Here is a 22,981-nt window from a genome sequence, read left to right on the forward strand (position 1 = left end):
CTTTACGGAATAACTAATAGATATTGGTGAAACTGAGTTTCAGTTTGCCTGTAAAAAAGTATTTCTTTATGAATTTTGTCATTAATTATGGGAAAATTTTTTAAGGATTTCTGGATAGCGCTAGAAAACTCTGGATTGAGGTTTAACCGGTGAAAATATTTGTACTTCCAGAGCGATTCTGTCTGCACATTCTGTCATACATGTGCATAATATGTGCATGCTTGTGTGTGTCCACGTGTGTTTCAGGCTCAGACAGACAGCGTGGACGTGAATGTTCCTAACAGCGACGGGGTGACAGCTGTGATGCTCGCCGTTAGGGACATCGACCTGTTTGAGGGCATAGCGACACCGTTGCCATGGGAACACAGACCTGTAGAAGTGGTCAAGGAGCTGCTGGGGCTCTCAGCGTAAGAACACTCACATACACTCGCGCATTGATACAGTATATAGGCTATACTGCACAGACAAGCACACACACACACACCTTTTTTAGAGTCACACCTACAGCGGTTGTCAGCCATTAGTTCTTTTTTCTGTCAGATGAGATACTTCAATTCTGTCTAGTTCTCCAACAGGGCTTGAGGTTTCCTTGGTGTCAAGTTTTACAATTTTAAACACATCAAATGGAAGTGAAATCATTTTCAAATATCTGCAGTACTCTGAGGAAGAAAAGCGGTAAACTTTTTCCATCTGTCTTCACATTCCTTGATTAGGGACCTGCGGGCACGAGATCACCGTGGCTGTTCTGCTCCCCATTACACCGCTGGCATCAGCAGCCCTCTGAAGGAGGAGATCATTCATATGATGGTGGAGGCCCTAAGTCACACAGGTACACGAATACAGTCACACGAAAAAAGTAATGCATGTATGCCTGCACATTCGCACTTCCGACGTGAAGGTGACAAGTTTGGACATTTTATATACACTTCAAACACACCTGGACAGAAGAAGCATGTATCACTTAGCACAGAGTTTTGGTCATTCACAGTTTAAAGCTGCACGACTCATTATTTTTCTGGATGAAGTGACCATATAATGTGAAAAGTGTCTCTCGTAGTGATGACCCCACAGAGAATTAACATCCAACAGTTTGCCTACCGAGCATTTTGGCAGCTCCTTGTTTTGGTTTTACTGCCACAGAAACCTGCTGTTCCAGTGTTTTCAGAGTAAAGCTCCACTCCACACGACCTCCTCAGCACCAAATGACAGGCAAAGTCTGTGGGTGAACATAGTGGAGCAGTTAGCAGCTAAAGAGCCAAACCAGAACAGATGTAAAAGAGAGAGAATACATTCATCAGGTGGCCAAAAGCACAGCTCCAAATGAATGGCAATAAATGGCTCTTAAGTTTACCATATAAACTCCATATGATGGTGTTGCTTTTTCTGCTGCTTCAGGTGGCCAAAAAAAAATCAATGAATGGTGCTTTAAAGTTGTGGGAAAATTTTGATCTTAATTCCAACAGTGCATGTGACCTGCTTTGGGAAAGAAGGGATTATCCAGTCAGTGTATTTCACTGGAATTATGCAGTTAACAAAAATTTGTATAAACTGAAAAGGATCGTGTACACTAGCTTTGCACTGTAACCCTGTTTCCCAGCACCATGACACTCTCTTTTATGTGCCTTTTTTTCCTCATAAAGACTCAAATGCAATTTACTGTATGACCTGAAATTGGAAACTGAGCAAGTTAATGAATGAGCCTTCATGCTTGCTCTCATCCTCATGATATCAGCTTCACATTTGCTACTGATATATTGATCAGGTACTTATTAAACAGGGCGTGTAATGAAACATATACATGCAGCATATATCCTCCCGTCCAAGACTATGTGCAAACACACGTCCTTTTTTTTCTCCCTTTCACACACACATACAGGCATCCTCTTAAACTGCATACCAGGCTTCTTCATAATCCTGTTTGTGTAAGACCTCTGCAGTTGCACTGAAAGTCTGAACTTATGTGGGAGGGTAGAAAAGGCTTGTTTGTATGTTTGTGAGCGACCATGCTGCTGAGAGCCGTCATGAGACAACAAAGTGACACAGCAAGGATGGAGAAAGAGAGATGTAAAGCAAACAGAAAAGTAAAAAGAAAAAAATGTTTTCAGACCTTTAGAACACTTCTAATTCCTCACCTTGTGTAAACAGCACAGGGTCCAGGGATGTGGATGTGGATCTGGGGTTTACTATGTTTTTACCTTGCTCTAGTCGTAATTTGGAGTGCTGGTTGAATTTTTTCTTCTTGTTTGTCAATATAGTTTTGAATTATTTCTGATTTCACTCCTAGTCCTTGACAAATACCCATGCCAGGATTCTGACTCGGAGTTTGGAGATTCTGACGGAGAGTTGGACCTTGAGAGCCTTTGTCCTAATGAGTCGTCAGCTGCCTCCCCCATGCAGGCACCCACTCATCGTCACCGCTTTCTGCTATACAGCCACACAGGGGTAGGTGATGACTAGCAAGTCAGTGTGGCCGTTGCTCTCAAGTAGCCACTATTAACACAGCAGACTGGCAGGGAGTGGTCCCCCAGAGGACAAATATGTGGAAGCAATGGTTGGCTGTTTAGATAAGTGTGTTTCTGTTTGTGTGTGTGTGTGTGTGTGTGTGTGTGTGTGTGGAGGAGGGGCGCTCTGGGTAGCTGACACTTGGCTGCCATACTCCCATATTATCCTTATAGATGGAGCAGACAAGTAGGGCAGCTGGTTGGCTGGGGGAGAAGAGCAGGTGGTTTACGGGGAAAAGCTACAGTATCCGTATCTCAGAGGCCCACTGACATACTCAACTGTAATGTATGTGTACATGTTCAGTGTTAAAATGACTAAATACAAACTTTAAACCAAAGGTTTACTTACAATAGATCAAACAGAATTTAAATGTTAATGTTTAAGTCGACTTCCAAACCACCGATAGAGCCATAAATCCAAAGCTTTGCTTCTGTGCATGTGCAAAAGCTCCATCATATGAGCAGTGGCTGAGCCTTCTGGTGCTCTTAACATTAGCAATAAAATCTAACAATTGTAAAGTCAGATTCATGCTTCTGTGGTTTGGTTGCAGTGTCTCCTTGCTTTGTGCTCAGGGACCAGCTATAAGAAAGAATTAACCAAATAATTGAACAGACAGGAAATTAAAATATCCAATACATGATTAAATAAGGAAATAGAAAAACTGTTTTGCTCATTTTTGTTTCTTGATTTTAAAACATCATGCTGAAATTTCTGGCAGTCAGTGACGTCCAGTTGTACAGGACTTTTAGCAGCCTCCATTTATTTCAAGAATGGGACACATAATAAATTCATTGACCGCTTTTGTTCTCTCCAGGAAGAGCTGGAGCCCCGAGGGTACCCTCGTCTATCTGACAATCACAAAGTCCTCAGTCAAGGTAAGGACTCTTTGGAGTTATGAGTGGACTGCTGATCTATGTAACCTCTTTTTTTTTTCTTTGTGGACTTGTTAGAGAAGGACAAAAATGTAACTGTTTTTGGCCTTTTAGAAAATACTGGTCAGCTCCCAAATAGGCCACCAGATCAAATCACCTTCTACAAGAAGGGGGGAGGGAGGCGTGACCGGGTGGGAGGGGTCTCGCGCACAATACGACCTCTCAGCTGAGAAACCTGCCTGCCCGGCTTGTACCTCAGTCACAACAGCGTGGTTGAGACTCTGTGAGGACAGAGCAGAAAGCTGAAAGAGTGTGTTACAGGGAGAGCAAACACAGATTAAAGGGGAGCAGTCATGAAGAGATCAACAGAGAGAGCAACTGTCTGATTCAGTCTTTAAACGTGGTCACGATATGGGAGCAGGGCGGACCAACAGGCTCAGGAACAGGTAATGCTCACTGTTTTGTAATTTTCTGTACTAAGAGTATCAGTGGGTAGAATATGAGCATCGTGCTATTATTGTGTACTCTATATGAGCAGCAGAAGGGGTACCTAAAAACAACTGATGTAAGTTTGCCTTCATTCACCTGTGGGTGCTACCTGAACATCATTCTTTATGTATTTATGAGAAATCAGGTTTCTTTCGCTGGTGTTTAGGTTTTGTGGTGATGGAAGCATTTCTTTTGTTATCAATGACAAATTTGTACAATTTTTAGCTTCTGTCAGGCCAGCTGTATTGTTTCTGTAACTGAGTTTAAAATGTGTGTGTAACCATGACCAATTAGGAGAAAACAATGGATTTAGGATGGGTGGGCGTAAATCTATGTGTGTGTGTGTGTATGTGTGTGTGTGTGTGCAGATAAGGGGATCCCCCCATGTTTCCAAAACGCCATGGAAACACTGAGAGACATCAGACAAGCCTACCAGGATGCAGGGAGGGGAACCAGGTGGGCAGGGATAAAATCTTTTATACACACTCACACCCACACCCACAAACACACACACACACATTCTCATGAGCACTCTTTGAATGTGTTTTGACCATAAAGAAGCAATTATTTGCCTGTCATCTGTTCATACGTAACCACAAACAGTTGTTTGTGGCAGATGTGTGTACAGTTAACACTCCACCCCCCCCCACCCCCCCACCCCCCCACCCCCCCCCCCCAACACACAGCCTCTTGTATAAACAGCACACAGGCTGGTCAAAGACTGCCCCTTACTTTGACATCACCAGCAAAATAGTGTCCTCTCCGGTTACACTCCTGTCCTGTACGCAGGCACCTGTCACTGTGTCCAGAGGACAACCTGTTCTACCCAAACAGGTTAGAAACACAGAGACAGGGGGAGAGAGGGCTTCGGTGAATCAGCTCATTGTCTGTTATGTGGAGCTCTCACCACTGAATCAAGTCCAAGCTCTCCAAGGAGAATGAAGGGCTTTGAGCAGGTCTCTAATTTCATAGCATGAGCTTCCCGAAATAGAGAGATGGGAGGGGGGCAAATGAGGCTTTTGGCATTTGTAATTCATATTACAGCATCATTAATGAGACTTTCTCAGTTGAGCCCCAGCAGACTTCCCTGAGTAGTCTCTGTATAAACTCTCCCCTTCTCATTTCAAAATGAACTGTATACCTTTGTGTGACCTCTCCCCTCCTGCTCAGCAGAGGAGGTCTGTCTCTGCCAAGCCTGGGTGACAACAGCAGACGCTGGAGCCACCTGGATCCTGCCCCCTCATCTGGTTTGCTGAGTACCAGGACCTCCGGCCTGCAGGTGCCCCCGAAACACAGGTACTGTACATACATGTGAATGGTGGAAATCAAACCTTGAACGAAACAGACAAAAAGAAGAATCCGATTATTCTCTAAGCCCCTCTGACATTGCAGCACTCCTGCTTATTTCTTTTTATCAACTAAAATGACAACACAGACTGGAAAACACTGTTTTCTGTCACCAAGATTTAAGGCTGAAAGGTTCAGGGCTTGGTTACACTGTCTGCAAACCTTTTTCTTTGGCATGGCTCCCAGCCGGAGTGGTGGCTGGAGTGTGACACTAATTAAAAGTGAAAAGTAATTATCAATCAAATGCAATTATTTAGTTATTAATATTTAATTAACAACGTCCAAATAAACTATATTATACTTCTACGGGGCTGTGAAAATCTTTCTGACCTTCTGTATTTTGATAATTGTGCTTATTTGTATTCACAAGACACATTACATCTCCAGCACTCACACAAAATCTTGTTTTTGATTTGTCCCTCACAGGCAGAGAACAACAAGTATGGTTGGCGCATCTCCATCCGCTTCCAGTCTGCTGTCAAAGCCCAGCCAGCTCAGCCAATCAGCCCCCAGCATCATGGAACCACTACTGTGCTCAAACACTATGATCCAGGCCAGAGCGCACATCCAGACCCGTACGTTAATGCACTTCTAGATCCGAAAATCTGGGAAAGAGTTACATTTTATTTCTATCCAACATGTTAGGAATATTCAGAAGAGTGTTGACAGTGTTGACTGTAATGTATAAACAAAGTTATTGCGGTATGAATTTTGAAAAGTAACCAAAGGATATTAGTTTGAATTTAAAATCTCTTCCTGTTTGCAGGGCTGGGCTCTCAAGATGCTGTAAATGAACATAAGGTGAATTTCATCCAAAACCTCTTTATATCAGCTTCACCCCTTTTTCTTTTCTGCCTTGCCAGTCATAACCAGTGAATTTCTGTCAGTGTGCTCATTCTCTGCATTTTGTCACAGGGTCTCTTGCAGGCTCTGCACCCAAGAACACCCAAGCAGTTGGCACCACTAGGCAGCAGGCCCAGGGACACTGGGACTCTGCCGGTGCTTAAGTACCATGTTCCTCTGAAGCCCATCAACCAGAGCCCCCTTTGCTTCAGGACCCGGCTGAGGAGAGAGAGGCTGTCTTGGGGCAGCCCACGCACTGTCCCTCTGACCACTAAGCCTGGTAGCGAGGAGAGCGGCTCTAGCAGCAGCAGCCAGAGTTCCATCGATCTGGAGGACGAGGAGGGGGAGGAAGATGGGAGGGATGCACATGAGAGAGCTCCAGGAGAAAGCCACCTGGAGTTTGTTGGAGACGGGTTGTTGCAGCATCTGAACGACACAAGCTCAAATGCCGAGGCCGGTGTGGTTGGGGAGGAGAGACGGCGATGTGAAGTTCAGTCAAGGATGAGCCATATTCCACCGATCCACAGATCAGCACGTCCCCTCAGTGGAGAGCCTATCAATCATACAAGAGATCTTCTCAGGACAGAATCTGATATAAACTCCTACTGTGAAGACAGAGCCACCAATATGAATGATACAAAAGAGCCTGTCCACAGTCAGCCCCTTATAAAATGTAACTATGCACAGCGAAGAGGCACGACGAATCCTACTAAAGACACTTTGTACAATGAAATACCAATCACATCAAAGTCTAAGGAGGAAAAGAATGTGGGCTACGCCACAGAACCTGAGACTGAGATTAGCCACGGAATAACATTTGGTATGAATAATGAGCAGGGTGATGCTTTGACATGCTCTGAAGGGAATACCAGAAATGACCTGCAGGATATAAAACAGACAGAAAGAACAATGAAGGATTCCTGTTATGAAGGAACCCAGGCAATTAACCCAATCCCTCTTAGAGTGGATTTAAATACCACAGAGGGGAGAACTCAGTCATTCATTCCAGCTGGAAACCATCCACAGGCAGACATGGATCCCAAGAGAGATGAGAGGATGTTGAAAGCCTTAAAGCATGTCGAGAACAAGGAGAGAAGAACCAGCATGAACTATGACCTAAGAGCAAATATTCAAACGAACCAGCAGTCCTTCAACATACTAGCACACAAGGACCGAAGCATCTTAAACCGGAACAAGTCCAAAGGCGGACTGAAGCACTCCTCACTTTCCACACAAGTCAAAGATAAAACCAGGAAAAGCCCTGAGCTAATCATTACTGGAGACACGGCCACAAAAGTAAAATCAAAGCTAAAATCTGGCACGCCATCACCACGAAAGAAGGTTCCTGATCATGCACAGAGCAAAAGAGCAAATCCTGACAAGTTGAGCAGCAACAGAGCTCCACAGCACCCAGCAGTGAGGGAGCAGAAGGGCACTCGGCAGTGGAAGAGACCCGGTTTAGCCGGGATGCCGAGGTCTAAGTCTGCTGTGGAGATCATCACCTACAAAGACATGTTCCAGCAGATACAGAGCGGGGCTGAAGGACCGGCCATCTACGAGATGTTTGCCGGTCCCGTCTATGATAATCTTCGAGTGTCCGGCTCCTGTGAGACAGTTAAGGACAGACAAGTGCAGTCGGCTTCGTCTAGAAAGACTCTGCAGTGCCATAAAGTCAAACACAGACCACTGAAACAGGCACAGCTGAGGAGAAGCCCAGGGGAGAGTCCAGTGGTTTCAGCTAAAGCTAAACCAAAACTTGCATCCTCTAGGGGGAAACCTCACCTCACACCTGTGTCAAGGAAAGGCACACGTAAAATGAAGGGTGTGCCTAAATTGGATGGGCACACAGAGGTTGAGTTAGTTCTCTCTAAGGGTGCTGAAATTTGTCATAATAGTGCTTCAGAAAACGCTGAGGATCACATGTTATCCACCATACAGGAGGCTCTGTCTAGATCTGAAACACTCAGATCTGATGACAAAACACTGACGACTACAGCGACTCCATCTCATGCTGGAGGTGATAGCCACATTCACGTCAAAAGCAGGGACTCATCAGTAGGAAACCTTAGCCGACCGCTTCCTGAGCCCGTGTTGTCCCACAGCCCCCAACAGCCCAAGATCAACACTTGGACGTCCTCTGGCAGCAGCAGCCACACCATCATGTCACCAATTTACCAAAAGTTTCTGGATGATGTCGGGGATGGGCCGCTCACCGACGACCTGCTGCAATGTCTGGCCGAGGAGCTGATCTCATTGGACGAGAGGGATGTGTCCATAGGCCCATGCTCTGAAAATCTGCAACCAGACAAAGAGGAGTCAGACAGAGACGACGCTGTAACAGGAACAAAGACTAAGGTAGGGTAGCCTGACTCTCACTTGCTTTGGTATGCTTTATTTCATCCTTCCTTTGCAGCACAGTTAATAGTTATGTTGACAGTTACATTCATAAAGGTGGACTTTTCCACCTGCAACAGCCCAGCCCATGGTTTTATTGGTGTGTACATCGGTAACTCATATAAGAAGTTCCATGATTCCATGATTAAACAATTACAACAATAACACTGCTGTATTATTTTGGCATGTGTTTTTTCCAAGTCAAGAGGAGCTCATGAAAACATTTATAACCCTTGAAACACAAGGTTCAGCCCACCTGACTGCTCCAATAATTTTTGTACAGTCCCTCACATTCTCGAATAGCCTATTAATCTATTAGAAGAAACTAATTCGACACCATAACCTTGAGAACCCAAGTTATCCCGATCCACCAAAGCTTCAAAGGCCCATTGTTTTTTTGAAAAAAAAGAGTGGTATTCTGTTAATAATTCATGTCACGCCGCATTGCTCTCTTGGTTACCTCACTAACCTTTAATCTATGTATTTTATTGCAGATTGACTCAATGGAGAGCGTTGCTCTGCTTGGCTCTGGCCTGGTTGATGACACCATCACATGGACAAAGGGTGAAGTCCTTGGCAGAGGAGCCTATGGGACAGTAGGTGTTCTCATTTAGAACAATATAGTAAAGCTAATAACACATTCAGCCACTGTGAGTTGACTCATGAGTGATATGTGACAAAAAGTACACCTCTGGGGTCTGAATAACATGCACACCAATGCCCTCAGGTGTCATCTCTTCATTACACCGCACACTTGGTCTGTACAGCGGCAAACTATCTGCTACGTCTAAACTAGTCACTGCTGCCCTCTTACCAGGTGTACTGCGGCCTGACCAGCCAGGGCCAGCTGATAGCTGTGAAGCAGGTCAGCCTGGATGCGTCTGACCCCGACGCTGCACAGAGGGAGTACAGTCGTCTGCAGGGGGAAGTGGAGCTGCTGAAAACCTTAAGACACGCCAACATCGTGGGCTTCCTGGGGACCTCATTTTATCAGCATGTGGTTTCCATCTTCATGGAATACATCCCAGGAGGATCCATTGCGAGCATCCTTCACAGGTTAGGTTGACTCAAAATAGCCTTGCAACTTACACAGAAGTAACAGTTGAAATATTGAGCTTTTCTTATATCTAATCTGTGACAAAATATCAAGAGTAGAGCTCAACAATACACAGCCTTTACCTTTTGCCGCCCCCAGGTTTGGCCCACTGCCAGAGCGAGTCCTGACTCTGTACACCCATCAGATTCTAAAAGGAGTGGCCTACCTTCATCAGAACAGGGTGATTCATCGCGACTTGAAGGGAAACAATGTCATGCTGATGCCCACTGGCATCATCAAGCTCATAGACTTTGGCTGCGCACGACGTCTCAGCTGCCTGAACCAGACCGCTAGCAACAGTGGAGATCTGCTCAAGTCCGTCCATGGCACACCTTACTGGATGGCACCAGAGGTAGACTTCATTTAGGTGGTCCTCCTCGTCCGCGAAGACGCCTGTTTTTATTCTCTTCATTTCATTGTTCAGCTGAACGCTAAATTGGCTTTTTAGTCCCGTCTGACTCGCAGCATTTGTTCCACTCTCCAGGTAATCAATGAGACAGGATATGGCAGGAAGTCAGACATATGGAGCGTGGGCTGCACAGTGTTCGAGATGGCCACAGGGAAACCACCACTGGCTCACATGGACAAGATGGCTGCCTTGTTCTACATTGGGGCTCAAAGGGGGCTGATGCCCTCCTTACCAGATGGGTTTTCAAACAGCGCCAAGGATTTTGTAAAAATCTGCTTGACAAGGTGAGACCTGTTGTCCTCCCTGGTCAGTGCAAACTGACACTTTTGTTGCATGTATGACAAATTCCTTTCATACTCTCAATTCCCCAGTGAATGTATGGGTTTAGTTATAGAGAGACTACACTTTTGAGTTTGAGTGATGAAGTTCAAGACCTATATCAGTGTGTATTTTTCTATTTACATGCATGTTTTGGTATAAGTTCACTTCGTTTTCTCTCAACTCCAGTGACCAGAGACTACGGCCACCTGCAGACCAGCTGCTCAAGCATGCATTCATCCCCAAAACTGAGACTGCCGTGAGCTCTCAGGAAACACAGAAAAAGAACAGCTGTGGTCACCCAGAGGGACTGTGTGGTTAACAAGGAGTTCCACTAAAACAGAATATTTTTTGACTTCAAGGGGGCATTTAATCATTTAATTCAAATTGGTGGCCCAAAACATCCATCCCAAGTATTTCATAGTGACCCCTCTGGCCCCCTGTCCACAGTGATGCACCAGTGGTGTGTTTGGTAGCATGGGGCGCCAGGCTAGTGCCCCACACCTTTGTGGAAGCTAAAATATAAAGTATGTTGATGAGATGGAAATGTAGTCATTGCATTTTTCAGCTGAAGTTTTAAATGAGCTACATGTGAAGCACTTTTTATACATTTCACACTGTACATTAATGGAACCTATAAAATGTGAATAGATAGATGCATCACTTACATTTTTCCTATCGCAGTCCTACAAATGTGCCAATGTTATAAATACCTTAATTCTAAATGTATAGTGTAACTCTAGGTCTCTGTGCTGTGTGATATACAGTATTTAGGTTCTGATCAAATGTGCCTCATCTATATCGCAGCGAATTTCTGTAATTTCTTTTTAGGTCTGAGTGTGTGAACTAATTCCGGTTAGTTTTCCTTTTGATGACTTGTGTAAAACTGCTACTGTATAAGCCTGCCACCTCATATTCAAGTCTACAAATCCATAACATTCTTAACTCCTCGACTTCAGTAACACGGAAATAAGCATAATAAAATGACAGCAACAAGCAGGGTATATATTGTGTCAGGGTAGTGGCAACTTTTGAAGTTTATTCATAATATTGAAATGAAAAGAAAAAAAAAGGATGTAAGGACAAGCTTTTGTTCCGTATGCCCAACTGTAAATCCCTAATGAGGGTACAAACAATCCAGCCTCAGGCTTATTAGGTATTTTGCACACTACAAAATAAATGAGTTAATCCAGTCAAGAGCTGACAGGACGGTCATGTCAAGATTTGAGAACAATATAGTTTAATATATGGAACCGATGTAAGACGCGTACGGACAGGTACATGGTTGCAAATGGAACTTTAACCAATTGGATGAGTAACAAAAGGGATGTCCACATTGAAGATAATTGAGCTTTCTGAAATATCCAGCCGGTCATGTTGCATAAGGCCAATTAGTCACTGATCCTACAACTGTTGCTGGGATGGAAACTGGTCCAACAAGCGTTATTTGTTTCTGAACAGCACCCTGATAATGTTTGATTGAGTAATACTTACATGTATTAAGGGCTACAGCTTTATGTCATGAAATTATGTCTGATACACTTCAAAGTAAAAAGGGTTATGTAAACTTTAATAGCACACTACTACTGTCTTTGTCAGTTGTTTTTTCTTTTTCTTTTTGAGGTACAACCTTTGGCATCCAGCTTAAGGTCTACTTGGAGGTCCAAAAAATAATTTTTGGTACAAATTGCATTGCTCTGATGTGATAAGTAGGTGTTGGATGTGCCAGTGTTACTGAGGGCATTGGCTGATATTTTCCTACGATGGAAAAGCACAGTACAGCACCCTCTGTAGGAAGGCTGTAAGAAGCACACACCACTGGAATGCTGCAATCATTCACTCGATGATGCCCAATCCGTTGGTCAACAAAATAAAAGTCTTTTATAGGTATTATAGTTATCTTGTTATACTTACAAGCAGCTCCAAACCTGAGTAGTCATGGTATAGCTTTTTTTTTCTTGAAACATACAAAAACGTATGTACATTTATCTCCACTTTCTGTAAACAGCAAGTACGCATTCTCCTTTTAAATCCCTTTGATGATTGAAACATGCAAATCATACGCACAGTACTTAAGTATAAAAAGAAATCAAGACAAGAAAGTAATTGAGGAGATGAAACTTTACACCTAAAATAAAAAAAATTGCATCCATCAACAGCACTAATGGAATGCCAGCCAACATAACGCGAACTCATCTCCAGCTGGCTTCCTCCATACAACCACCGAGATGTGATTCAATTAAATAACTCGTTTAAAAAAAAAAAAAAAGAGGAGGAGGAGGAAAATGAAGAAAGTGCACCTTCCATGCCTTTCATGGTACTCACTAATACTTCTGTCTGGAGATCTGAAATGTAGGGAACCCTCCCCCCCCACCCCCGATGAAAACACACACCTTTGCACATTCCTAGACTCATTTGAGGAGGAAGGAAAACCAAGCAGCAATTCAACACACTAACGGAAAGACAGGACTGAGCATCACAACCCAGAGATCTGACAGTCAGGAAGCATAATTTTTTCATCATTCTTGCCTCTCAGAAATTGAGATGTCCAACAATTCTTTTTTTTGCAGATCCATTTTTCTGCCTTTCAGTAAAGGGTTTATCATTACATAAAGAGTTATTTTCCTAGGGCACTTAACAGGGAGGTGAGCATAGTCTTCAAAGTCTGAACTGTGGGTAGTCTGTTGCCATTTCCATGTGCTGGCCATGGCTGCAGAGTGGTGGACTCAGTGTCTCTGCTCTCCCACTTCATGTGGCGATTCACTAGGAGGCGGGTGCTGCTGAGAGGTCCGCAGCCCACCTGGGTGTGACAGGAGGGGAGGAGGAGAAACAAGAATGAGGAGGAGGAGGGGGGGGGGGGGGGAGGGAGGTTAGCCACAGAGCTGCAAGCCAGACGAGACACACTGCAGTACAGGAGAGGAGCAAGGGGGAAAAAAGGGGAAAGAAAAAGATGTAGTACCTGCAGCACCAGTGCCACCCTTGGAGATTTTGCTCACTTTGGAGCAAGAAGTGGAGAATGAGGAGGAAGGGTGGTGGTTGTAGCTGGCCTCGGGGTACGCCCTCTTGCGCGATGATGCTGAAGATAAAGAGGTGGACCCAGGAGGAGCAAGCGTCATTCCTTCCATGCTGACCAGTGCTGGAGGAGCCCGGAGCAGACCAGGGCCTCCTCCTCCAACACCGGGGCCCTCGGGGCCTCCTCGCCCATTCCCGCTGTGCGAGTGTGGATGTTGGTGAGTGTGCTTGTGGTGGCGATGGAAGTTGTGATCTGCTCCTCGATGTTTCTCTTTGCTCACCAGAGGGCTGGAATGTTTACTCTTGTTGTTGTTGTTGTTGTTGCTGGCCGCCATGCCTTCATCCGATGAGCTGTGGCGCTCTGATGATGAAACTTTTATCTTCATTTTAAGCTCATCTTTGCTTGATTGTCCACTTTTATCCAGCTGGGAGCCTCCACCAGACCCAGGAACAGCCAGGCGGAGTTTTAGAGAGCCTTTGTCCCGTTTGTCACTGTGATGACGCCTATCTTGCCCTGAAGTTGAGGAGGGGACTTTCATTTTCATTGGGGAAGCAGTGATGCTGCCACCAGCATGGGATACTTGGTGGGGCTGTGAATGTTTTCTATGGTCTACTTGGCTTGCAGAGGATGGTGCATAGGTAGAAGAGGAGGAAGACGACATAGAGCCCCTAACATCGCAATCCATTACTCCTCCATGCTGTTCCTGACCACGTTTCTGCCCAGTGACAGCCAGCTCTGCAGCATGCTTCTCTCTGTATTTGTCCAGAGACAGCTTCTGAGCTGGAGAAGGTTGTGGTGGAGGCTGAGCTGGTGGAAGGTAGGCAGACTGAGGTGGTGGCTGATGCTTGCCCACCCCACTCCCACCACCTCCTTTTTGTTCCTGTTTGATAGGGTTGAAGTCTACCGTTTTCTCAGTCCTGTAAGCAGTCTGAAGCAAAGAGGAAGTGGAGGTCTGCAGGGACAGTGTGGGTTCTTGGAGAGGGATACTGAGGGGTTCCTGTTTTACACAGGTGGAAGGGTACCCTGCTAGGCTCTGGTTGCCCTGGGGCCACTCACTGTGGCTAGCCGGATTGTATGTGCCAGACAAGGAGTCCAGAGACAGGGATGCAGTGAAGGCGGCGCCCGCTTTGGAAAAACTTGGGTTGGAAGAGGCATCCCCTTGAACTTGGAGCATGGAGGGCCCTGCAAAGGAGTTGTCCGTCAACGAAGTGCCCTCACCCTTGGGCTTTTTGGCAGCCTGTGTTGCCTAGAAGATAGAAAGAGATGTGGGACATTGTTGAGAGATTGGGTTTACTCAGCAGTAAGCTCTCTGAAGGGGACAAATGTAATTTTAACACTGCCACCAAAGTATCCATATTGTAATTTGTCAAACAAATTTATAGCAAGTTTATAGTTGCTACACCAGGGTGTGTACCTGTATCAGCAAGTTCAATTTAAGACTTTAATGCCACTGTTTTATTAAATTTAAGGCCAATTTTGCAACACAATTGATCATCAAATATGAGCCTACCTTTCTGAGTAAATATATATGCTGTCAGTTCAATATGAGCAAAATGATGACAACTGGTTGATTTCAAGTCCAAATAAATACATTTATTAATGTCAAAACATATACTTGTCTTAATGACATTAATCACTACAATTGTGTTACAATTTAAAGTCATTTAAATAAAAGTAAAATAAAAGTAAATGTTTCATAGCTTATACATGGCTTTTAATTAAGTAAATCTCTTTAGCCTACACTAAAGACTGTTGTGAGAATTAATCCAGTCATAAGTTAGTTAAAGTTTAAGTTGGACGGATATAAAATCTACTTTTTACAGTTTTTTTTGCCTAAAAGTGAGTTGAAGGATTGTTTCTTACACATTATTTGGCTAATGTCGTTATATTATGAGTTGTGAATGAACCTTTGTTACGAATAATCTAATAAAAGACATCTTATGAATTTTTATGGACCTGTGGCCGCCCCGCTGTACTACAGACATTTAAATTGTTTTCAGAACTGTATTTTGGCACTTAAGCTTTTTGCTGGTTAAAAAGATCACATGGGTGTACATAGAGCTGTGTTACTGAGATCAACTACTTTGATGCATCCTGTGCTAATAAATCAAAATTAAAGGCAAAACATGTCTGTCTAATGTATGAATCAGAACAGCAATGTATCCTACCCTCCAGTTGCGTATCCTCTTTAACCGACTTGGCGTCTTCTCCAGGATCTGCAGAAACTCATGAGTCAACTCTAAAAGTACAAGACATAACTGTCTTTAGACATCAAATTCTACTGCTTAAGTAACAAAATGTAACTGCCTCTTCTCTTCATTACACCAATGGAAAATACATGAACTCTGACGTTTCCTCAACATGTTTACAAAACACAGCATTACAGAAAACCTTAGAGCAAGATATATTTAACAAAAAAAAAATATCAGTGTTATGAAAAAGTAAACTCTATCAATTCAATCTCACCATCAAGCAGCTCGAGAGTGACGGAGTTGTCCACGTACTCCCACCAGTGTTTTCCGTCAGTGGAAACTGGAATCTCCCAGTTGGACCACTTACATGCCAGGTGGATGCACACACAGGCGATCACTGTGGGCTTGTATTGGAGGCAGAAGGTAGTGAGGTGTAGACTGCGGAGTGTGTGAGTGCGTGCGGTGTGTGTAAAACAGAGTGAATGTTTCACATATGTGAGGGCACAGGTATGTGATTGAGTTGATTCAGGGCAGGCATTGCCGCGATTGGTCCCACATGTGGAGAAAAGAGAGGAAAAAAAAGACAAGAGGGTGCAGACAGGTTTAATTTGCTGTAGGGATTGGTTGCAAAAGATAAAAGATAAGCCATTATTGGACTGTGTTGATATGAAACTGATAATCTAACAGCTTCTAATGTCAAACTCAGGTCACAATACAGGTGGCACATCTAATCACTTCATGGTTCGTGTAACGCAAGGACACAATTCCCAGCAAACTCCCAGTGAATTGTGTCATGTCACAGTGATTTATGTTTCATGGAACCTGGCAGGTTTAAATGTGGGGAAATCATAAAAACATGAGGGAAATGGGGAGGGGCCTATGTGTAGTAGCTTCGTGTACTCGGCCCATTGTGAAACGCTAAACCCTGAGGCCACCCATGTGACAATTGCATCATTGTACAATTAACTAGCGCTACACCCTCTCTGTATGGGTCTCACTATGGACTGTGTTGAAAGAGATAAACATAGTGGGTCCTCCTCATACATGCATGCAACGTGGCTGCTTGTATTGGGGGTGAAATGAAGTGTTTGCATGGAAACATTGTTCTGCAACAGCTCACTTGCAAGAGTTGAGTCATGCAAGCTTAGATCACAGATATTTCAATATATTCATATCACGTCACAGTAACAAATAAAAATAGACATATGGCCACCATCCGAGTATTAACAGCTAAAGCACAAACACAAAACGCTACTAAAACATTTTAAAATCATCACTGACTGCTTTGATTCTTTGTAATGAAGGTGAACTCAAGTTCACCGATACAAATTAGTTAATATCACATCAGGATCAAAGTTGTTATAGGATCAAAATGACCCACAATTACAATTACAATATTACATTCAACATCACTTTACCCACCCCATGTCTCAGCATTATGTTGTATAACACAAAAAACTAGCCATAACTTTCCATTCCTGCATTTTAAAAGATGTTTTGTAAGAGCTGGATGGTCAGAGTGAGACAATGTCTGGAGTCTGCTCTGTCAGATTACTGTGGCTTTAAACTTAGCTTTCAGTCACAGCCAACATTTACAAGCGTTTGGCTACTGACAACATTTCACAACTCAGATGGATTTCTACATCTAAAATCCTTTAAAACATCAGCAGTGAGTCTTCTTGACTGAATTAAACCACACCAATTTGTATTGAGCTATTTTAAGGACAGTCATTGTCTAAAACTTTCATTCTTAATAAGTGCTGGCTCAGTGCAAAACTTTAAATGCTGTTAACAGTCAGCATCCAGACGTTGTCAACTGATTTTAAGTAGTTGAAGACAGTTGAGGTTAATTACATTAACACAAATCATTTTCCATCACTGCCAACTAATAACAAGCCCCCTAAAGGCCCAGTTTTTCTACTACAAGACATGCCAAGAACATTTTCTCCTCGCTTTACAACAAATTAGAATCATCAAATGTATTTTGATTAGTATGAGAGGTTCTAGGGCTGCCCCCTAATAGTCGACCAAATGTTAGTCCACGAGAAGGGTCTTAATCTCCTATGTTTTCATTGGTCAGTGGGTCGTAAGAGGAAAACCCCAAACTCCATTCGGGAGCTGTGCCTATCCAAAATTAGTCAAAACCTATGTACCTGGACTGTGCATGAAACACTACAGGGTTTTAAGTTGAAATGACAGACACAGGAAGTGACAACACTCACTCACTCACAGACAGACAGGGTTTACACAGTTGGTCCCTGTGGTTATTAGATAGTGGTAGTTTAGATGTTGGCCAGGACATTCAAAATGTGCTAGGATAATTTCCAGAAGGTACGGGTTTGGTAATTTGTTGCTGTTACGGGTTCATAAGTTGTGTGATGTTTTGAAATCAATCAACAAAATGCTGACTCTCCTGCTGGTTGTTCCATTATTATGGTTTTGTATTTCTCTGTAACGTGTTAACGATATTACTGATAAGATTCTCAACTCAAACTTTTTTTTGATGCCCCCCAATGTATACATATATTTAAATAATCAAAGTGCAACAACTAGTTGTCTAATGGCTTGAGCTAACGATGACTAGGAAAATCTTTGGTCGGGGGCAGCCCTAAAAGATACTCAAATAAATATACGCATTACATATTCTGCAGGTCCTTAATGGGTCGCAATAATGTTCTTCTTGTCACGTCTTTCTACAGGAACTACATGAATAAAACAATATCGCAGAAGAACGAGAAAAATTTGCATTTATAGAAAAGCAAATATTGCAAACTGAAAAATATTTGAGGATATAATGCATTTTGAACAAATGGATATGAAAAAGAAAGTTTTAAAAATGAATCTGCGGTACTTACCGGAAGGACCTCTACGAGAAATGTTTACATCTGTGAAAGCTTTAGCTGCTATTCAGGCTACCAAAGTGTCTTTCTTTTAGACTTATGCACTTTTTCGCAACCGAACAAACGTGGGTTTCAAGCGCACCACTACACTTCACATCTTGCATTCAACCCATCTGTGCCAACACGTGGACCCTTGTACAATACACCGCACTGCGACTGGGGCCGGTAATGCTACAAGCCAGCCTGTCCCGCTCCCTTGGACCAAGGCAGGGGAGCTGAAGGGAGGAGGCAAGCATCCCAACAACCACCAGTGCAAGTAGGGACCGTTGGACACTGAAAGGGTACCCTGCATTACAGGAAGCTATGGTGTGCAGTCAAAGTGCAACAAAGGAGGGGCAGGATAACAACCTGTTGGTAGCCATGAAATAGGAAGTCTGTGCCAGATCCTTGCTTGCTGTAACAGAGAGACAGAAAGAAAGAACAGGGATGGGAACAAAGTATTACTATTTCTGCAAGCCAAAAGCATTTCATCATAATTGGGTGAGGAACTAAATGTTTACCTAGTTTAAGTTCATTTTCAATGTACCCAATGAGCCAAGGCCAAGACTGAAAACAACTCTGGGTGAAAATGTTGCTACATTTCAGAAACTTTCAGCAAGACGGATGAATTTTACAAATTAAGCCTGCAAGTAGACCTGGGAGACAATATCATCAATGAATGACACTGTTTTAATGTATCATGATTATATGTTATTTTACAAATATATTGATTAATATTACACATTGATTATTTTACATGTAATTTTGTATGCATATTTGCCATACTGTGATATATATCTGAATCCAAAATGTTTCCTTCTTTGAACAGCATGATACGGCCTCAAACATATACACCCAGCCATGTGAGTGATGTTAGTGTCTAAAAGTCAGAGAGACCTTTTCAAGCAAAACATTTTTGACATGCCACAGAGCAAAAGCACACGTGTAAGTAATAAAAATGAACGGCTAAGTTCTATTCAGCATCTTAAGTTTCATGGTCCGAGTGTTGTAGACACTGGCCCACTGAAACTGTGTCGTGGAAAAGGCCTTTGGACAACGTTCATCATTTGGTCCCTCACTTTCTGTGTCTTTTCTCCCAGCTCTAGTTCTTTGATGATGCAGGAAACACACTGCAAGCGCCACCCAGAACCATATCCAATATCCAAAAACAAAATGAGTACTTCAGTCTTGTACCTGGCCCAATAAGCCTCAGTAAATGTTGCTGGTTATGTGCAATGTCATACAATGAACTCAAAAGGGTCATCAAAAGAGTGTGGTTATGTAACCATCAAATCAGCAAGGTTTTCACCCCCCTCCCCACCCATATCTGCGGTGGGACAAACAAGAGCAGAGGGCACAAAGAGCAAAGAAGGAAGCCTCTACCTCGCACTAGCTGGGAACATTTCACCACATCAGTGTGTGGGTGATCAATAGTAATTTCAAAGCCTGGAACAAAATACATGACAGGTGAGTTCAACACAGACACAGTTGGGAGGTGACATGTCATATTATGGTTAAACAAACAAATCTAAAACTCAATTTTAAGGCCATCAATTCAGATTCAAGTACATCTGTACATTAAATGTGAACAGAGGGACTTGGCAGTCAATTCATACATCTACGTTGGAAAGTATGTGGAACCAAATCACCTCTCAGACATTTCTCAGTGAAATCAAATGAGTGAGCACAAATTGTTGTAACGTCAAAATAAAAAGTTGCCAAGAAGTGAAATGTAGATAAAACGTATCAGTACCATGTTTCATGACTGATGTCGGCAATGAGAAAATGACATGTCACCTTTGCACGATTTATTGAAAACATGTATTTGACAAGATACCCATACAGCAGCTGATAAAACATGTCACTCAACAGGCTGTGATGAATAGAGTCAACAGTGATTAAAAGCACTACTCCCTTACTGATAATGATAATCCAAAGATAATGATCATGATAAACACAATGCTATCTCTCTCTCTCTCAAGTCATCCACTCCAGTCACCACTACTTACCCAGGGTCTGCAGCACTATGGATTCAAGTATCACCAGCTCTTGAGCTTGCTGGAGGTATGCCTGAAGTTTGATAGACAATCATTACAACACAATTGTAATGAGTCTATTAATCTACACCCCTAATAGCTAATTTCAAATGGCCAACAACAAAGAGGCTCATTTTACTATTAACGTAAGCCTTGTCAGGTGTAGGCGTTTGGTACACACCAACAGCAGGCCAGGGCGGTTAAAATAAGGCCCTTTGCAGAGGACAAGGGAATTTGGAACAGCCAGTCATACATTGGGAAACCATGACCGCTGAGAGAACTGGAAAGTCAGATGCAGAAAGGAGAAAACAAACAACTTTCAACCATACAACATGCAGCACTTCCTGAACTTACGTTGCTTTTTGTATCTAGAGGCGGTTCTTGGGGATTTAGGCAAGCATGTGCAACTTTGATCACATGTTCCAACTTCCGGGGTTGCTCTTCCACTTTCGCGGCCAAGAATAAGGTGGTTGGAGATATTATCTGTACAAAAGCATCGGGACATTTACATGCACACTCATACAAGCTTACGAATGTAATTGCTGTAGCAATCTACCTGACATGAAAGGATGCAGGTCAACAGCAGTATTATGTAACAGACGACTACTTACATTCCTGTGGAATTTGGTGAAAGAGTGGTGCATATAAAATCTATGCATGTAAACAATGGCTGTATTTATTGTTAATTGAGAGCTGGAAGGTGGGTCAAGGGAAAATTTTGATTTCAGATTGTGTGAAAGGCGGCGCCAAGAGGCAGTTTAACTACAGCATATGCAGCTACATTAAACAAAGACACGCATCTGCGAGGAAAGGATTAGTACGAAACTAAACTAAATAACTGCTTACATGTGTATAGTAAAGAAAAGTTAACAACTGAGCTAACGACACTGTATAGCTAGCAAGGTGACTTGGGTTAGTTTAAACACATTTTATCTAACGTTAATGTAATGCCAAGACAGCAAGACGATGCCACATAACTTCGTGCATTAGCTTGCACTTTTAATATAGCATGTCGTTTATTGATAGACTGAGCTCTACTGGGTGAGGGGTACATGCGTTTTGCTTCAGTGGCCTCTGGTGCTAGCAAAAGCTGCAAACTCGCCTAATGGCCTTTCAGACGTCAACTCTCCGCTAGCTAGTTAGCATGCTACACTAGCGCACGGCTACACATAAAACTATGACACCGAGACTCTGGACGAAGATATTTAGAGAAACAGTATTTAAACCAACACAAAACAAAAGCAGCACAATGAATAACCCCGAAACCTGCCCCCTACCCTCAGCAATAGGGTTAAATGTAGTTAGCTTACGGGAACGGGCCCGCTCCTGCTGTTAGCGCCATGTCTACTCCCAGTCTGGTCGGGGAATAAGTTTGTTTACAAAGGATACACGTTGAGTCTCTGACCCATATCCTGGATCAGATTCGCCGCTTGTTGCCGGTAGGAGAGCTCCCGGTCTGGTTCTACTCCGCTTCGGCGGGACGGCGTGTTTTCGAGCTGCTCCCGGGTGAAAAACCATTTCGACGAAGATCCCCGGCACGCCGCCATTGCACTCCAACATTCACTTAGGCATCGAGAGAGCGGATATGACGTAGTGTCGCACAGGAAAACACGACTTCTTCGACGGTGAGAGCGTTGTGCGGCTGGGTGTGTACCACACAGTTTATCATGTGTGTATTAAAAAAGTAAGGTATTCACGTTTGTAAATATTCTGATGCTGTTTTACAATAGGCCATGGAATTGTCTTTTATCAGTTTTGATTCATTCATTTATTCACCTTTTACACAAAACCGAGTTTAATCTCCCAGCAAACACAAAGTGTCTGCAGAGGTTTAGATCATGTTTATGTACCGTTGGTAGGTCCAGATCCACTTTTGTTCATCTGGTGAACATGAAATAGAAATTCAATATCTGTATGTCTGTCAAAGACCCTTTTGGACACTGGATGTTAAGAAGGCATCATACAATCCAAGGGACATCTCAGTGTGCCACAAAAACAAGCACACCCACAATGGCCATTTGAATTTTTGACCTCATGCAGAGATCCTTTGGACATTGGACGTTTAGTAGACGTGATAAAAAGATGTCATAAAAATTTGAATGCTGGACCCTCATGGGACATTTTTTTAATGTGCGCCATGTGAGGTCTTTCTTTTGCTCAGGGGCTTATTCCAATTGAATGAGTGTGCATAGCCCATTAATCCACAGTAACATATGCAGGTACAGCAGTTGGCAGCACTGAGAGGAGAGTGGAGAGCACTACCTCCCTGTCCCTTCCCCCTCCCTCTCTCCTGCTCTTCAGTTCTGTTTTCTGCATTATCTAAATTTCACACATTTGTCAGTCATGTCTAAGCATTGAGTGAGAGAGATAAAACACACACACAAGCAGACAGAGAGAGGTGGGGGTGGGTGCTTTATGTTATAAATTTGTGAGTTTATTGATTAAGATCCACTCTACATGTGATTATAAGGGAGCAGAAGAGCAGAACTGCTTGTTAACCGGTGCTGAGAAATGCACTTCTGGTGTGAATAGCCAGGTTGCTGCTGGCCTGAGAATCGACACATCGCAGCATTTCGTGGTGCTTCCTCCTC

General features: G+C 43.3%; 1 protein-coding gene across 2 annotated transcripts; it reads right to left on the bottom strand.

The window, feature by feature from the left end:
• Positions 1-11,274: 11,274 nt before the first annotated feature.
• Positions 11,275-21,952, bottom strand: ccnt2a (cyclin T2a). 2 transcript variants are annotated; one of them, XM_070837692.1, is made up of 10 exons: positions 21,780-21,952; positions 21,002-21,083; positions 20,745-20,873; positions 20,364-20,424; positions 19,738-19,800; positions 18,724-18,769; positions 15,750-15,913; positions 15,452-15,522; positions 13,230-14,529; positions 11,275-13,070 (listed from the first exon to the last, which is right to left on the bottom strand). In XM_070837692.1, the coding sequence occupies exons 1-10, from the start codon at positions 21,935-21,937 to the stop codon at positions 12,997-12,999; spliced, it is 2,148 nt and encodes a 715-aa protein (XP_070693793.1). In that variant the 5' UTR covers positions 21,938-21,952; the 3' UTR covers positions 11,275-12,996. The 2 variants fall into 2 exon arrangements, with proteins under 2 accessions (XP_070693793.1, XP_070693792.1); XM_070837691.1 differs by lacking the exon at positions 11,275-13,070 and having other exon boundaries at positions 13,083-14,529.
• Between the last annotated feature and the right edge of the window lie 1,029 nt (positions 21,953-22,981).

The sequence above is a fragment of the Pempheris klunzingeri genome, chromosome 10 (assembly GCF_042242105.1).
Source record: "Pempheris klunzingeri isolate RE-2024b chromosome 10, fPemKlu1.hap1, whole genome shotgun sequence".
NCBI classification, from domain to species: Eukaryota; Metazoa; Chordata; class Actinopteri; order Acropomatiformes; family Pempheridae; genus Pempheris; species Pempheris klunzingeri.

Excerpts from the sequence above, each read along its gene's own strand:
- ccnt2a (XM_070837691.1), bottom strand. The coding sequence starts at position 21,937 with ATGGCGGCGTGCCGGGGATCTTCGTCGAAATGGTTTTTCACCCGGGAG. Across the intron at positions 21,084-21,779 it reads ATGGGTCAGAGACTCAACGT|CTCTCAATTAACAATAAATA; the intron begins GTATCCTTTGTA and ends CCCACCTTCCAG. Across the intron at positions 15,914-18,723 it reads TATTTCATGGCTACCAACAG|TCTACACCTCACTACCTTCT; the intron begins GTTGTTATCCTG and ends CACACTCCGCAG.